Source organism: Vipera ursinii (genome assembly GCF_947247035.1).
Source record: "Vipera ursinii genome assembly, chromosome: Z".
In the NCBI taxonomy this organism is placed as follows: domain Eukaryota; kingdom Metazoa; phylum Chordata; class Lepidosauria; order Squamata; family Viperidae; genus Vipera; species Vipera ursinii.
In genome coordinates, this window is record NC_139517.1 from 32800913 (window position 1) to 32819718 (window position 18806).

Below are 18806 nucleotides of genomic sequence, written 5' to 3' on the forward strand. Positions count from 1 at the left end.
TCTTCTTAGTTCTAGATTGGTTCTCTCCTTGATTGGTTTCCATCCATTGCTTCTTGTTCTTCTTTCTGCTGCATTGATAAATAGATTGATACCCTATTCTTTGTGGCAACCCCTCAGACACTGGAACATTGCTATCATGTCATCTCAGTCCTTCCTTTCACTAGATTAGATATACCCAATACTTGCAACCATTTTTCATATGTTTTAGCCTCCCACAATGTAATCATCTTTTTTTTTATTGAAAAGTTTTAACATACAATTTTCCTTTAAAACCCCCCTCCCCCTCCCTTCTCCCCCCCCTACCTCTCCCCCCTCCCCCCCTCCCCCCCCGACTTCCCAGAGCTAAATACAAGGTATATATATAAAAAGCAATCATAAACAATCATATACTAACAACTATAAACTCTAAAATCCATCACTCTCTAGCTTATATAGGATAAAACAAGCCTTAGTAATATTAAATATATATAAAGAAACTAAAATAAAAAAACAAAAAAAAGAAAGAAGACTTATTCAAATGCTACATAAAACTTCTTAACCCTATACTTGTTCTGGATAAACTCAATCCATTTTCTCCATTCCATAATATAGCGTTCTTGCGAGTGATCTTTCAAATAGGCCGAAATCTTCGCCATCTCTGCCAGGTCGGAAACCTTTAAAATCCACTCTTCTATGGTCGGCAGTTCCTCTTTCTTCCAATACTGACCTATCAAAAGTCTTGCTGCCGTAATTAAATTCAACATCAGCTTGGTGTCCACAACTGTAGCATCTGCAATTATTCCCAACAAAAAAAGCTGCGGACAAAACTTTATCCTCTGTTTAAAAATCTTCTGCATGTTCCACCAGACTTTTATCCAAAAAGCCTTAACCTTTTTACATGTCCACCATATGTGAAAATATGTTGCATCTTCATCACCGCACCTCCAACATTTAGGCTGATAATTCGGATACATACTTGCAAGCTTTTTAGGATCTAAATGCCATCTGTAAAACATTTTGTAAAAATTCTCTCTTAGATTTTGAGCTTGTGTAAATTTTACGTTCCTCACCCAAATCTTTTCCCACGTGTCCATTGTAATAACTTCCTGAATGTTTTGGGCCCATTTTATCATACAATCCTTAACAAGCTCTGTTTCTGAGTCAATCTCTATCAATGCAAGATATATCCGTTTGATATGTGCTGGACCCTGATTTCTAATTTGCTTTATCAAATTTTCATCAGTCATTGTAAAACCATTTTTCTGGTCTTCTTTCCACCTGGCCCGTAACTGAGTATATTGAAACCAGTTTTGAACAACCTTCTCTTCTCGCAAGAGGCTATATGATTTCAAACACCAAACATTTCTTTCCAAACTTAGGATCTCCTTGTACGTAGTCACATCATGTTTGAATCCAGCATGTATATTTTCTATTGCATGTTTTGGAATTGCCCACAGTGGTATCTTGCAATCTAACTTATGTCTATACTTCTTCCAAACTCTCAGCAATGCCTGTCTTAAAATATGCACTCTAAACACATTGTCTACCTTCTTGTCATACAACAAATATGCATGCCAGCCAAACAACAAATCATGGCCCTCAAGATTTAATAATCTCTCTTGTGTCAAATTAATCCAATCACTTATTCCTACTAATGCAGCAGCTTCATAATATAGTTTAAAATTGGGCATTTTAAGGCCACCTCTCTCACGAGTATCCTGCATAATCTTAAATTTAACTCGTGGCTTTTTCCCTGCCCACACAAATTTATTGATACCTCGCTGCCATTCCTCCAAATTAGAGTCTTTCTTAAGAATAGGTATCATTTGAAATAAAAATAAAAATTTAGGCAGGACATTCATTTTCACTGCTGCAATCCGTCCCAACAAAGACAATTGCAATTTTTCCCAACTCTCCAATTCTTTTTGAATTTTCCCCCATAATTTTTCATAATTATTTTTATATAACTTTGTATTAGAGGGCGACAAAAGCACCCCCAAATATTTAACCCTTTTAACAATCTCAAATCCAGTTAATCCTTCTAAGAGAGCCTTTTGCGAAACTGTCATATTTCTGGCCAAAATTTTGGTTTTCTGTATATTAACTTTAAATCCAGAAACCTTCCCATATTGTGTTATTATCTCCATCAGGTCCACAACAGAGTTCTCTGGCTGGGTCACTGTAACAACCAGATCATCTGCAAATGCTCTCAATCTATAATCCTGATCTCTAATTTGTATCCCCTTAATTTTTTCCGAATTCCGTATTTTAACCAATAATATCTCTAATGTTAACACAAATAACAAGGGCGATAACGGACACCCTTGCCTTGTGCCCTTCTCGATATTACATGCCTCTGTCAGGCTATTATTAACTATAATTCGGGCAGTTTGTTTTTGATATAATGCCCTAATCGGTTGCAAAAAAAATTCCCCAAAATCCATTTTGTCTAAAACTTTCAACAAAAATTGCCAGTTCAATTGATCAAAAGCTTTTTCAGCATCTAAAAAAATTAGCACCGCAGAGATCTGGTTGTTCCTTTCCAAAAACTCTAACACATCAACTATATGCCTCACATTATTTTTCATTTGCCTACCACTAATAAACCCCGTTTGGTCCCCATGAATCACCTGTTGCAGAACCCTCATCAGTCTATTAGCCAAAACCTTAGCAAATATCTTGTAATCTGTATTTAAAAGCGATATCAGTCTGTAATTTTTAACTTGAGTAGCATCTTGGTCTTCCTTCGGAATCAGGGAAATAAAAGCTGTTCTCCAAGACGGTGGCACCTTTCCCCCCCTCTGGATTGTCTGGAACAGTTCCTTTAACGGTTTTATCATCTCTAATTGCAAATTTTTGTAATAGGTCGCAGTCAAACCATCCGTACCTGGTGCTTTATCCACCTTCAGTTCCTTAATTGCTGTAAAAATTTCTTCTTCTGTAATCAATTGATTAATCCCCTCTTTTTGTACTTGCGTAAGAACCGGGATGCTAGCATTCTCCAAATACATATCAATGTCTTTTTCATTAATTTTCTCCTTAGCATATAATTTAGAATAAAAATCCACAAATGCATCCTTGATAAGGTCCTGTTGAAACACAACCCTTCCTTTATGCTCAATCTTATCAATATTAGAAGCCCTTTGTTTTTTCCTCAATCTATAAGCTAACCATCTGCCTGGTTTATTAGCGTTGCAAAAAGTATTATGCCTGGCAAACCGCAGATTGGTTGCCACTTGATCAGCCATTAGTTTATCAAATTGTCCTCTTAACAATTTAATAGCCTCCTTAATCTTCACATCCTCTGAGTTCAAAATCAAAGCCTTTTCTTTTTCCTTTATTTCATTCTCCAGTTCTTTCCTTCTAGCTTCCACAGCACGTCTATGTTTATTATTCATATATATCAACACCCCTCTCATGTAGGCCTTGCTAGCATCCCAAACCATATCCATAGAGGTACCCTTGTTCATATTAATTTCAAAAAAATCCTTCATCCGCTGTTTGCATTCTTCCACATTTCTCTGATTTCTAAATAAGTTCTCATTTACGCGCCACGAGCGCCTGTCCCTTTTCTCTTTATCAATCTCTAACCAAACTGGACTATGATCAGAGATAATTCTTGCGCAAATCTTCACCTTTTTAGTCCTCAAAAAAAAATCATTAGTCAACAAAATAAAATCAATCCTCAAAAAAGATTGATGTCTATCAGAATAAAAAGTATAATCCTTTTCCTGTAGATGTCTCTCACGCCAAATATCTCACAGTTCCAAGTCATCCTTCATTTCAAAAAAAGATTTAGGCAGTCTAGCATGACTTGGAATGCGCTTAAAAGCTCCAGCCTTGTCCATCTGTACATCCAAAACACCATTCCAATCCCCCATAAAAATATAAGATTTATAATCCAACTGGGTAAGCTTAGTGTGAAGTAAACTAAAAAAGTCAGCTTGTTGTTGATTAGGTGCATATAATCCAACTAAAAGCGTCTTTTTACCTTCTAGCAGCAGCTCTATCATAACGTATCTTCCATGCTTATCTGCTTCAATTAAGTCTGCTGTTAAGGCACTTTTAACATAGACAACCACTCCATTTTTCTTATTCATTGCAGAAGCAACAAATTGCGTACCCAACCTTGAGTTCAATAAATGCTTTTGATCCAAGACTCTAATATGCGTTTCTTGCAAGCATATAACATCTATCTTAAATTGTTTTAAATATTGAAAAACTTTCCTCCTCTTCTGTGGTGAATTTAGTCCATTAACGTTCCAAGTTAAAAATTTAGTTGCCATGCATATCCTCCCAAAGCTCTTGGAGCACTGCTTTGATAGGACTATCTTCTTTAGGCCGTGCTCCTCCCACTGCTTGGCTATGAGTACGTTGTGGAGATTCCGAAGACTTTTGCTGGTCTTGTTCTTTTATTTTCTTTGCTCGTTTTAAAGCAGCACACGTTACCCTTTGCTCTCTAGGATCATCCAAAGAAGTTATAGCTTGATCTCCTCCAGCACCATTTTCCTCTACTTCAACCTCTTGATGTTCTCCTTCTCCAGATCCCTTTGCAGCTTCCAGAAGTGTTAATGGGGTTGCTTTTAAAACGTTATTGTAGAAATCACGCGCTTGCTTCACAGTAATCAGCCGGTACCTTTTACCTTCATGCATCACCATCAACCCATCTGGAATCTCCCATCTGAACCTTATATCTCGTTGCTTGAGCTCTTGCACAAGAAATGTGAAGTCTTTCCTTCTCCTTAAAATCTTTGGAGGAATTTCTTTTAAAACCAAGACTTCTTGATCAGCAATCACAACTTTAGCATCATAGGCAGCTTGTATAACTTCATCTCTAATTTCTCTTTTTGCAAAGTAGACCACCACATCTCTAGGTAGCTTTCTCTGTTTAGCAATCCATGAATTCACACGGAACACTTTATCCATAGCTTCTCTTATTTCAGATGCTGGCTGTTTCAGTACCACTTCGAGAGCCTCAGAAACCAGCTGCTTTAAGTCTTCCTTAATATTCTCTTTTAAGCCTCTGATTCTAACAGCAAACTGCATCTGGTAATATTGAGCAAGACTTAATTCCCTTTCCATTTTGTCTCTTAAATCTTCATTCTCCCGTACTTTTGCTTCTAATATGGCATTCTTTTGAGTCAAATCATCCACTTTTTCATCCAAATCATCCACACATTCCGCCACTTTATGCACTGAAGACAAAATGTCTACCTTCATCACGCTGAACTTCTGTTCCATCCTCTCTTCCATTCTCTCCTCCAGTTTCTCCAATTTCTCCTCCATCTGTGCAAATTTATCACCAATTGATTCCAAAATTACCTGGGCATGTTTATCCAGAGCATCTCGTAAGTCCTTCGGTGTCAATACATCAGGAGGGTGCAACGCCTGTAATGATGATTGTTGCACCGGAGAAGATCCACCACTCCGAAGAGTTTTAGGGGGAGGTTTAGCCGCCATCTTTTACTTTCAATTGTGACGCACTTTCACTTAAAGTTTAAAAAGTCCATCAAGCTCGAGAGTAAAATAAAATAATCCTCTTCATCTTTTCCTCTTGTACCGCTCTGCCTGCTCCTTTTAATCCATAGTCCTTTCTTCAGGCAGGGGTGGTCGCAGACGCCTGGCTCTGCTCCAAGAAATCTGGAGCAGAGACGCTGGCCAGCTGGGAGCAACCCAGGCTTCGGGGGACTTCAATCCTTCAGCCGCCCAAGCTCCAAGCTCAGGCGGCCCCAGAGAACTCGACCCCTACCTGGGGCCTCACCCCCTCCTCTTCTCCCGAGGAGGGGGCTTCGAATTCGCCCGAACAGCTGATCAGCGCTGTTTCGGGCGAAAAACACACAGCTGAGCCGCGGGCAGCCCGGGAAGGCTGTCTCCGGCGCCGCGCAGCCACCGGAAGTCCCACAATGTAATCATCTTTGTTGCTCTTCTCTGCACTCTTTCCAGAATCTCAACATCTCTTTTATATTGTAGTAACCAAAACTGGATGCAATATTCCAAATGCAGCAATACTAAGGCATTGTAAAGTAGCACTAACTTCACATGATCTTGATTCTATCGCTCTGTAATGCAGCGTAGGATTGCATTGGCTTTTTTGGTGGCTGCAGCATACTGCTGGCTCATATTTAATTGATTGTCCATTAGGACTCCAAGATCCCTCTCATTGTTACTGCTATTGAACTATGTTCCACCTATTCTACACCTTATTTTTCCCACTATTGAATTTCATTTTGTTAGAAAGGGCCCAGTGTTCAAGTCTGTCTGTCTGTTGACTATTCCTGCCAGCTTGGTGTTGTCTGCAAATCTGATGAATCCCCCTTCTATTCTTCATCTAGGAAGATGTTGAAAAGTTCTGGGCCTAAGACAGAACCATGGGGTGTCCCACTGCTTACTTCCTTCAATGTAGATGTAATTCCATTAAGGACTGCATGTTGAGTGTAGTTTGTCAGTCAGCTACAAAGCCATCTGGTGGTGATGCTGTCTATCCTACATTTTTCTAACTTACTAAGAAGTAGGGTATGGTCTACATTGTCAAATGCTTTACTGAAATCCAAATATACTATGTTCAGAGCATTTCACTTATCCAGTAATTTAGTCACTTTATCAAAGAATGAAATAAGTTTTGCTTGGCATAATCTATTTTTAATAAACCCATGTTGACTTCTGGTTATAATTTTGCTTGCTTCAAGGTGTTTGCAGATCTGTTGCTTAATTATTTTTGCCAGCATCTTCCTAATGTCAGGCCAATTGGTCTGTAATTTCCTGGATCCATTTTTTGCCCTTATCATCAAGTTCATCAAGCCAATAAAATGGGTGTCCCAACCATAACCTCTCAGTGGGAGGTCTGCATGTGGGAAGAATGTTAGCTCTATATCAAGCTATTGAGGAGGTTTGAATAATGCTTTCAGAAAATTCACTGTTGCAGGGCTTAATATAACTACAAAAGATATTAAGGCTCAAATATGATAGAAACTTTGTAAGTTACACACTGTGAGCAACATTTCTGTCAACTGCAAAAGGCCACACTGATTGGATCTGCACATATATTATGCTGATACATCACACCATAGGTTCTTGGGAAGAACTGTATGCATACAAAGGCAACATGAGAACTGGCAGCTGTGGCAGGAGAAGGGCCAGAAGGAGAAGGAGGAGATCAAGGAGGAGATGCACAGACAGACTACAAACAACAGCATGGCAAAGTAACAATAGTGCATTGGAATATCATGGTATCAAAAACAGTATTGAGAAATATCATTTTCCTGCAAGCAAGAACAGGTGGGACTAAAACAGATAAAATGATAGGAAATGAAGATGCTATAGTGCTCTTGGAAATAAGCAGGTTAAGATCTTATGAGACTTTAAAATCCAAACCAACAGGCACCTTGTTCATAACATGCTTAACAGTCATTGAAAAGAAGTAAGTCCATTAATTGATATTGCTAAGTTTGAGTGAAGCTAAGTTTGAGCAATCTGAAAAAAAATTGCAAAACTGTGGGATCTCCAGATTAATACTGAAAGCTTATGAACATTTATTGGACATGAACATTGTAATTGTAAAAAAAAATTGCCCTGCCTCTAATTGTCTATATCCTTAGATGTTACTGTAATAATTTTTAGGTTCACAGTCAGACATCCACATCTCCAATCCCTGATCATTGGAAAGGACTCAATAGATAGACAAAAATGCCAAATTCAGTCTGAATATCTGACTGACTGTGTGATGGACCATAATATATTAAATATATACACCACTTGACTTCTGGTGACTCTAGGCAGGTTACAATTTGCTAAAAACATTTATTGAAGTAACAACATAAGCAGTGCTTTTTTTGTAAAAAAAAAAAAGGTGCCGGAACTTACACATGTCATACAACCCGCCTTCCCTACCCTACAAGGTTCCATCCAAAAAAGGTGCCGGAACTCCGTTCTGAGCGTTCTATGAGAAAAAAAGCCCTGAACATAAGACATAAAACAAAGAAACAAAAAATAAATCCAGATGGGAACAAGGGAAAGGAAGAAAAGAAGCATCAGTCGTTCTAATATTCTATGAAGAATTATTTTTCCTTAAAATAAACACTACAGTGTTGGATTAGCTTTTTCCTTCTTCCTAACATTGCTTTAAAAATGACTATAATGGTTTCTAATATGCTTTTATTGTTTTTACTATATACTCATAAATCACAGTAAGTGAAGGGAAGGACACTATATAAGTAAATTATTATAATCATTTTGTTTTTCTTATTCCTCTCAGACATTCTGATAACTGTGTATAAGATGCCTGAAATAGGAACTGGTATATATACAACTCTATGCTACAATATGTGCTCCCAGCCATTCTAAATCATTCATCTCCATTTATATTGGGATAAAATTAATGGCCTCTGTTTTTTATTCATAACTATATTAGCAATGATTGGCATGAGAATATTATATTTGGGAATGACTCAATTAAGAACGAACCTTCAGGGTGGAGTCAAAATATCTTAGACAATCTAGCAGTTGTGACAATTATATGATATAGAATAGCAGATAACTCATTTTGGAGATATGCTATTATCTTATTCAGGTTGCACATTTAATTCTGTGTTGCATAATCATCTGGGAACCAAAATCCAACCAATGTCTGGTTTATTATTATGGCCTATGCTTATTTCTTGCTATAGATAAAAAATGATGTGACCTGAGTAATATTGCACCTTTACTTGGTTTTGAGTACAGGTAGTCCTCATTTGGTGACCATAATTGGAATTGCTGAATCATTAAGTAAAAGATTGCTAAATGAAACTATGACTATGCTTATGATCTTACTTCAGCTTTCCTTTGCTCTACAGATCCGCGAGAATGGGAGAATTGGTCATAAGGTTACTTTTTCATCATGGTTACTGAATGAGGCAGTCACTAAATGAGGACTACCTGAATGAGCTCTTTTATGTCACACAAAAGAAGCATATCTATTTTCTTTTCAATTATTACCAAGATTTGTGTTCTGTCTGTCAAGCACCATCTCCACAAATCTTTCTTGCATATTATGATAATGTATAAGTGGTCTTATTCATTTTCTTATTAAGATGTCCATTTCTTCCAGTTCTAAAAGGTAATGTTCCTTCTGTCTTCCACTATGTCATGGCTCCACTGGACATTTACAGCGGTACTTAAAAATTTGCGAACCCTTTGAATTTTGAATATGATCAAAAATATCATGTTTTCACACAAATCCTAAAACTAAAGTCAATCCAATTAAGCAGATGAATCAAAATATTGTACTTGTCCATTTATTTATTGAAGAGATGATCTAAACATAGCTATTTGGGTATGGCTAAAGTATATAAACCTCTAGGATTATCTGTTCATTTTTAGAGAAAATTAAAATTAAATGTTTCAATCAAGGGAGGTCCTGCATTATTTAAAGAACAAAATTCTGGATTCACTATCAATCTGATCTTCACAATATAAATATGTAGAAGTGTGTCATAGCTTGAACTAAATAAATTTCTGAGGACTTCCAAAAAAAAAACCTCTCACTACTGGCTGGAAAAGGTTACAAAACTCCAAAGTATTTGTAGTCTACTAATTCACTGTCAAGCAGATCTATATATAAATGGAATATATTCAACGCCATTGTCACCCTCCCATAAGTGATTGAAGTGATCGAACGTAATACAGAACAAACAGTTTCTGTAAAAAATGAGCCTACATATATACTCAAAGAGGAAGAGCAATGGAAACATGTCACTCTTAGAAGAAAAAATCAAGAGCAAAAACACCTGCTATTGACCATAGCTCACTCCAATGAAGCCCCTCTGGAACTGAACAATCACTTTCATGGCCTCTCCCTGGAAGAAAATATACAGACACTGACAAAAGAGCATTTATGAGTAGGTTCTAAAAAAGGCACAACTCAGCATTCCTGCAACAGGAAGAAAAGTATTCCAGACTTCCATAGGGGGGAAAAAGTGAATATTGGTGATAGGAGATTCAATTTTTAGGGGAAGAGAAACTATAGTCTGCAGACCAGGCAGTCAATCTAGGGAGATACATAGTCTCCCTGGAGCAAAAATAAAAGATGTAAATGAGTACCTTAGTAAAATAATCAGCCCCATGGATTACTACCCCTTTCTTCTCCTACATGTGGGGATCAATGACACAACAATGAAAATAATAATGAGATTACAAACAGCTAGGGAAGAAAGTTAAGGAATTGGGAGCACAAGTGGTGTTTTCATCTATATTTCCAACAAAAGGCCAACATCCAATGAGGGAGCAAAGGATTTTAGAAACAAACCACTGGCTTAAAAACTTGTTGTCAAAGGAACTTTGGCTTCCTAGACCATGGTCTGCATTACCTAGATCATGGGTCGGCAACCTGTGGCTCTGGAGCCACATGTGGTTCTTTCAGCCTTCTCCTGCGGCTTCCAGTTTGGAGAGAGAGAGAGAGAGAGACAGAGACAGAGACAGAGACAGAGACAGAGACAGAGACAGAGACAGAGAGAGAGACAGAGAGAGGTACTTGTGCTTCCCTTCTCTCTGTCTCTGTGTGTGTGTGTGTGTGTGTGTGTGTGTGTGTGTGTGTGTGTGAGTGTGTGTGTGTAACTCATGCTGTCCTCCGAGAAGCTGACAAGCTTATTGGGTGGGGCTCCTGCCTTTGCTGCATCTCCGCAGGAAGCAGCAGGAGAGCCAGCCCAATAAGAATGTGTATCAGCTTGTCCGAGAACAGTGTGAAGCCAGCTTGCCAGGTGAGCAGAAGGTCAGAGAGAGGGAAAGAGAGGGGTGAGAGGGAGGGAGGGAGGGAGGGAGAGAGAGAAAGAAAAAAGGGAAGTGCAAGTGCCTCTCTCTGTCTCTCTCTCTCTCTCTCTCTCTCTCTCTCACACACACACACACACACACACACACAACACACAAACACACTGAGTGGGGGAAGAGGACTGGCAGACCAAGGGCAGAGAGGGAGGGAGGAAGAAAGGGAGGGAGGGGGAAAGAGGGAGGGAGAGAGAGAGGGGGGAAGTGCAAGTGCCTCTCTCTGTCTGTGTGTGTGTCTCTGTGTGTGTGTGTCTCACACACACTCACACACAACACAAACACACTGAGTGGGGGAAGAGGACTGGCAGACCAAGGGCAGAAAGAGAGGGAGGGAAAGAGAGGGAGGGATGGAGAGAAAGAGATGGAGGGAGAGAGAGGGAGGAAAGCGCAAGTGCCTCTCTCTGTCTCTCTCTCTCTCACACACACACACATACACACACACACAAACAAACAAACTGAGTGGGAGAAGAGGACTGGCAGACCAAGGGCAGAAAGAGAGGGAGGGAGAGACAGGGGGGAGAAAGGGAGAGAGAGGGAGGGAGAGAGACAGACAGAGGGAAAGAGAGAGAGAGAAAAAAAATATGAATATATGTGGTTGTCCTTATTGGACTTTTAGTAAAAAATGTTTAATGAAATATTTGATGGTTGTTTTTTAATTAAGAGGTGAGGTATGGGGATAATTATGCTGTATTTAAAGATGGTAGATAAGCTACTAAATTGTTTTTACCTGTTGGGATGAAGGAGAAAGATTTTTTTTCCTCTTTCTCCTGTCCTTTTCTTTTTTTTCCTGCAATTTTTTTCTTTTCTATTTTTCTGTTTGTAGTTTTCATAGTTTGCTCCAGCTTTTTATTTCATAAGTACAAGGAGGACTCAAATAGACATTTGAGTATTTTATTTGTAAGTAACCTTTGACCCAGCATCTTTTTTTTGGAGTTCAAAATGCTTTTGTTGCATGCAGAAATAAAAATTTGTTTTCTTCGTAGCAGTTCATTGATTTCATAAATGCAGCCCACTGTAGTTTTTTATACATAGCATAAAGGTAAAAAAACAATATATGCAGTGTTATCTTCATTTTAGATGTCAAAACAGTTTTGCGGCTCCCAGTGTTTTCTTTTCAGTGGGAAACAGGTCCAAGTGGCTCTTTGAGTGTTTTAGGTTGACTACCCCTGACCTAGATGAAGGGCTACTGGCAAGGGATGGACTGAACCTCACAAGAACTGGAAACAATATATTTTAAAAAATGACTGGCTCATCAAAAGGGCTATAAACTAAAATTGAGGGGGGAGGAGGCCAATCTTCATGATCTATAGAACCTAATTCCAGGGAATAACCATTAGATAACCAATCACATAAGGAGGAAGGGAGTGAAGAGAAAAAAGAAATAAAAAAAGAAAAGCATAATGAAATAGAGAGTGATAACAAGGATATAAATCCCACTTACAAAGTAGGAGATATAAGAAACATACCCAAGACCAATAAAGGGCTCAAATGCCAATACACTAATGCTCAAAGTTTAGGTAACAAACAGGGTGAACTTGAAATATTAGTAGGAGGTGTAATTGCATTATATATAAAGATGACTACATCTCTACAGAAATACACAAAATCAAAGACAAAAACCGCCTAGAATCCATATAAGGTAAAGGTAAAGGTTCCCCCGCACATGCATGGTAGTCGTTTCTGACTCTAGGGGCCGGTGCTCATCTCTGTTTCAAAGCCGAAGAGCCAGCGCTTGTCCGAGGATGTCTCCATGGTCATGTGGCCGGCATGACTAGACACCAAATGCGCACGGAATGCTGTTACCTTCCCACCTTAGTGGTCCCTATTTTTCTACTTGCATTTTTATGTGCTTTCAAACTGCTAGGTTGTCAGAAGCTGGGATGAGTAACAGGTGCTCACTCTGTTACGCGGCACTCGGGATTTGACCCGCCAAACTGCCGACCTTCTGATCAACAAACTCAGCGTCCATATGGGTCAATATAAAAGGAGAAAAAATGACATTGCTATAGGTATCAGGCCACCCAACCAAGCAGAAGAAATAGATGAACTCTCTGCTAATCAATTAACAAAAGTATGTAAGAAACATACCATAGTAGTAATGGGATGTTTTAATAATGGGAGATTTTAACTAGCCTGATATCAGCTGGGAAACAAACTGCAACAAGTGGGAAATTGAACAGATACCTAACCAACCTAGCTGACAACTTTGTCATCCAAAAGGTAGAGGAGAGAACTCAAGGAAAAACTATACTGGACCTAATTCTTTCTTACTAATAGAGAAGAAATGATAGAGGGATTTTAACAAACTCAGAGAAAGCATAAGCAAAATTTCATGGATAAAAATCCTAAAGGGGAAAACAATTCAAGAAGCGTGGGAAACACTGAAAAATATAATCATAAAAGCCCAGTCCAACACAATACTACTAAAAAAAACAACAAGAAAAAAACAAGATAGTTGCACAAATATCTCTCTGATAAACTGAAAAACAAAAAGTACAAAGATGAAGTCTGCAAAGATGAAGTCAGGAAAGTGAAGGCTCAGAATGAACAAAGACTTAAAAGTCAAAGACAAAAGAAAAAGTTTCTCAACATATAAATAACAAAAAAAGGCAAGGAAACAGTCGATCCACTAAAGAGAGAAGATGGCAAGGAAGTAACAGGCAGTAGAAAGAAAGCAATTCATTCTTTGCATCAGTCTTGACACACAAAAAACTAGCCCAACCTACCAAAAACACAACTGTAAAAGACAGACTAGAAATAAAAATTAAAATAAGCAAGAAAATGGTAAGAGAACACCTGTCTGACCTTGATGAATATAAATCACCGGGACCTGATGGAGGGTCTGAAGGAGGTGACAGATATTATCTCAGAACCATTGTATCATATTTTTTAAAAAAATCTTGGACCACTGGGAAACTACCAGAGGATTGGAAAAGAGCTGATATGGTTCCCATCTTCAAAAAAGGAGGGGGAAAAACAGACCCAGAAAACTACAGACCAATCATCCTAACATCAATTCCTGAGAAGATACTACTAAAATAAAGAAACAAATAAGGTTATAACTAGTAGCCAGCAGGTTTGTTAAAATCAAATCATGCCAAATCAATCTTATTTCATTCTTTGACTAAGTGACTAAATTAGTGGACCAGTGAAATGCTGTAGATATAGTTTATTTAGACTTCAGCAAAGTATTTGACAAATGAGACCACAACCTACTTCTTGGAAGGGTAGGAAAATGTGGGATAGATAGCATCACCACCATATGGATTTGTAACTGGCTGACAAATCATACTCGACGAGTATTCCTTAATGATACTACATCTACAAGGAGGGAATTAAGCAATGGAGTACCACCAATGTCTGCCCAGTACTCTTCAATATCTTCATAAGTGACTTAGATGAGGGAATAGAGAGGGAACTCATCAAATTTGCAGATGATACTAATCTGGCAGGAATAACCAACACCCCAGAAGACAAGCTCAGGATCCAAAAAGATCTTGACAGATTTGAATAATGGACCCTATCCAACAAAATGAAATTTAATGTGTAGAAAAGCAAGATTTTACACCTAGGCAGGAAAAACAAAGGTACAAGTACAAATTAGGCAAAACCTGCTCAAAAACAAGTAATTGTGAGAGGGACCTTGGGTTCCTAGTGGACGATCACTTAAACATGAGTCAGCAGTGTGTGGAAGCAGCCAAAAATGGACAAGAAACAATGGGTGGAAACTATCAAGGAGAGAAGCAACCTGGAATTAAGGAGAAACTTCCTAACATTGAGGACAATTAATGATTGGAACAGCTTGTCTTTAGATGTGGTGGATACTTCATCACTGGAGATTTTTAAGAAGAGATTGGACGTTCACTTGTCTGAAATAGTATAGGATCTCCTGCTTGAGCAGGGGGCTGGACTAGAAGACCTCCAAGGCTCCTTCCAGCTCTATTCTGATTCCAGCTCTATTCTGATTCACACCAAGAGCAAGCCATGTAATACTCTGGAAGATTTCAAACAATCCCAGGATAATGTTTAAGAAACTAAAGGCTCCCCTTGCATTAGTGAATGTCAGTTTTCACGACATCACCATCAAGAAAATTACAATGGTATGTGTGGCACAGATGCAAGGAGAAAGCCACTACTCTCCAAAAACAACATGACTGCCCATTTACAGTTTGCAAAAGAGCCAGAAGGCTATTGGAAGAATTTTCTGTGGATATATGAGACCAAAATAGAACTTTTTGACTTGAATAATAAGCGTTGTTTGGCAAAAGACAAACATGCTGGTGGCAGTATCATGGTTTTGGACAGCTTCCAGGACAGCTTGCCAACATTGATAAAGTTATAGATTTTGAATTATACCAACAAATTCAACAGAAAAATATCAGAATATCTATCTAGGTCAAAGGTAGCAACCTTGGCTCTTTTATGACTCATGGACTCCAACTCCCAGAATTCCTGAGACAGCCATGCTGAGCCATGCTGGCTCAGGAATTCTGGGAGTTGAAGTCCACGAGTCATAAAAGAGACAAGGTTGCCTATCCCTGGTCTAGGAGATGAAGCTCAAGAGAAAATGAATTATACAGCAAGACAATGAGCCCAGTCACACAAATCATACAACCAAAGAAACAGAAAAAAAATAATTTTTGGAATGGCCAGGTCAAACTCCTGACCTTAATCCTATAGAAATGCTGTTGAAAAGCTGAAGGGGCAGTTCATACAAGGAAGACCACCAGCAATCTTCAGCTTTTCTAAAAGAAGGAACAGGCCAATGTTCCTCCAAGCGAAGTGCAGGACTGATCAACCGTTATTAGAAGCAATTACTGCTGCTGTGGCGTAGCTGCTGTGGGGGGGAGGGGAGACACCAATTACTGAAAGCAAAGATTCACATGATTTTGCCACACAGAAATATTTAACATACCTTGATTTCCACAATAAATAAATGAACAAGAATAACGTTCTTGGCTCATTTGTTTATTTGATTTCTCATTATCTAGTTTTAAGACTAGTGTGGAAAACACATCATGTTATAAGTTATTTTGTTACAGGAATATTGAAATTCAAAAGGGTTCACAAACCTTTATCTGTTGTATCTAAACCCTAAATTTTGAGAAGAACAATTAAGATGAAATCTTGCATAGACACATAATCATATAAATATCACTAGCATGCCAAATAAAACGATCCTGAAAACTATCAATTCACGATAGCATATATTTGGTATTAAGTAAGTACAATTCATTATTCTGAAAACTGTTAAAGTTCTTAAAATAGTTTCCTAACCTTATGGAATAGATAAACTTGAAAACTTGTGGACAGAATCCGATAAATAGAGACGGGCACATGCATATAATTTCAATATTCTTGCTGTGGAAAAATACCTATTGGTATATTGCAGGGGTTCCCAACCAGGGGCGTAAGACAATATTCTAGGGGGTGTGAAAATTTGGGTTTTAAAAATTATAGTGTATATGCATAATTTGTTGCTGTTATTTCAAACTTTTGTAAGTGGTGTGAGAATATATCAGAAGCGTTCTAGAGGAGTGGGGTATAGAAAAGGTTGAGAACCACTAGTATATTGAGATCCATATGTAATCTTCTTGCCTATTTCATTCATGTATTCTTATCATACATTGTACATTTTTTAAAAATATCTTAGAATAACCTTGATCTTCACTATCAATCGTGTGTGTGTGTGTCTGTGTCTGAGTCTGTGTCTGTGTGTCTGTGACTAATATATAAAAGTTACTTAAACCATTTTTCACACTTAGAACCACTGCAGCATCATGTGATCAAAATTCAGACAGTTAGCAATGTATTTATGACAGTTGCAGTCTCCTGGGCTCGTGATCACCTTTTGCGACCTTCTGACAAGCAAAGTCAATGGGGAAGCCAGATTTATTTAGTAACTATGTTAGTAATTTAACAACTGCAATGATTCTTTTAACAACTGTGGCAAGAAAGATCATAAAATGGAGAAAAAAATCACTTAACTATCTTTCTTAGCAATGGAAATTTTGAGTTTAATTGTGGTTGTTAGTCGAGGACTACAACATGTATGTGTGTTTTAAACAAATGCTTTCAACTCTACTGCAGCATTTCTGTCAATCCCTTGAATGGAATTCAAAGACTGTTTTGCAATGAAATTTCTCTCTTAGGATTCATAAGACGTTATGCAAATTATTATCAAAGTCTGTGGGACTGCACTGGGAGCCACCAAGATGAACTTTCCTTCCAAAGGGGAGATTTGATATACATCATTAGTAAGGTAAATATATTATTTATGTATTTATTTGTCTTATTTATAAGCTGTTGAAATCAACTAGGAGTCTGGGAGGCAAATAACCAGTACACATAGTTAAAATCACAACATAATGTCCAAACAAATAACTCTAAAGAAAAACACCAGGACAAATTAGGAGCTGAATGCCTGCTAGAATACCTGGTTTTAATTGCTTTTATAAATACTAGCAGAGATGCACTCCATTTTCATTTCCAGATCCAAAGATTTAGAGCCACCACCGAGGAGACCCATCTCTCTCAACCCTCACAGAGTTGTTCATACTGGTCAGATGTTGCCTGATTTAATATGAAGCAGTGATAAGAAGATCCTAAAAATATGATAAGCAATTTGAATTAAGCCTGAAAGCCAATCAGGAGCCATTTCAGTGAATACATAGAATACAGTGAATATAATGAACTTTACGCTAATTGATTTGTCCCTTTAGGAGTCTTGCCACCACATTTGGAACCATCTTTAGAGGCAGTCCTATATAGAATACATTATAGTGTCTAGCTGTGATAATCAGGGCATCAGTCATCTTGATTAAAGTAGGGGTGTTAATGATGCAGCAGCTAGAGCTGAGCAAACTCCACACACACACACACCCCGCCACTATTTCCACCTGTTAATTCAGCTGAAGAACTTCTAGATTATATATCAACTTTTAGTTGGGAACACTATCATGCCATAATTACTGGGACAATGCTAAAGAAATGCTTCAATATTTATTAGCAGCCAGTTGCAGAAGTTCAAGGCAGCCTCATCTGTAATTTGAAAAGAAAGTGGCAGAGGAAAATGCCTATGTCCTCTATCTTCCAGTAGCATCTCAACATCTCTGAAGTCCCATATTACTGTGTGCCAAATATTTGGGTTACCAGGACCCTCCCCCACAGCATGGAGGTTGGAATCTCTCAGAACCTACAGCAATTTTACCATATGCCAAAAATCCCAAAAGCAAAAAGAAAAGACAAATAAAGGGCATATCTAAACTATATGAGAGCTGGTTGTGATTTCAGCTGTTCTGAACAAGCAGTCAAACTGTGATGCAATTTAATTTTAAAGTTCCTGAGATAAGTCCAATAATTTTTGGATGGTATAAATATTGCATCAGCTGCCCATAACATTCTTCTAATTTATTAGCTTTGCTAATAAACTTGCTGCAGAAACAATACTGTGCAATTATCATTTTAAGCTCTAAACAGATGTGGACTCCAGTGGAGGGGAAGGTGAGCAGTCTCAAGCAGTTACAAAAGGACAGAGTTTAGTAGGGAAGGAGAGAAAGAGGAAACTGGTTTTACTATTGTCTTCTTTTAAAATCTTTAAATAAATAGTGCATTTAGGATGTTGAGGAAAGTGAAGTATGAAAGAGAACATATGTAGTTTGTGGAATATATTCATCAGTGGCTAGGTTGGTCAATGTAAGAAGGATATCAAAAAGGAAAACTATGTTCTGGGAAGCAACCTTCTTATCTGACTGCAGCTAGTAGTTTTCTCCCATGAGGATGTAGTAAAATATGTAAAAATGAGTAATATCTGCAGTACAGATGAGTCCTGTTATGGACTCTCTATAATCATTATGGAAATTTTCTGAAACTCGAATACATTGAAGACTACAGATCTATGTAATAAAAACACCCACATCTTTGTTCTTTCTACACCCAAATCTCCCTCTCTAGTCCAGAAATTTGTTCCTGGAAATCCTTTCATGTAAATATACCTGGCTACAGTTTGTCTCTATAACAGGCTGAACATG

General features: G+C 38.1%; 1 protein-coding gene across 1 annotated transcript in view; it reads left to right on the plus strand.

The window, feature by feature from the left end:
- Positions 1-18806, plus strand: part of SKAP1 (src kinase associated phosphoprotein 1) — a 467979-nt gene that overhangs the window by 404045 nt on the left and 45128 nt on the right. The window contains exon 10 of the mRNA XM_083378139.1: positions 16929-17038. Coding sequence (XP_083234265.1) covers positions 16929-17038 — 110 coding nt within the window. The remainder of the gene's footprint in view (positions 1-16928; positions 17039-18806) is intronic.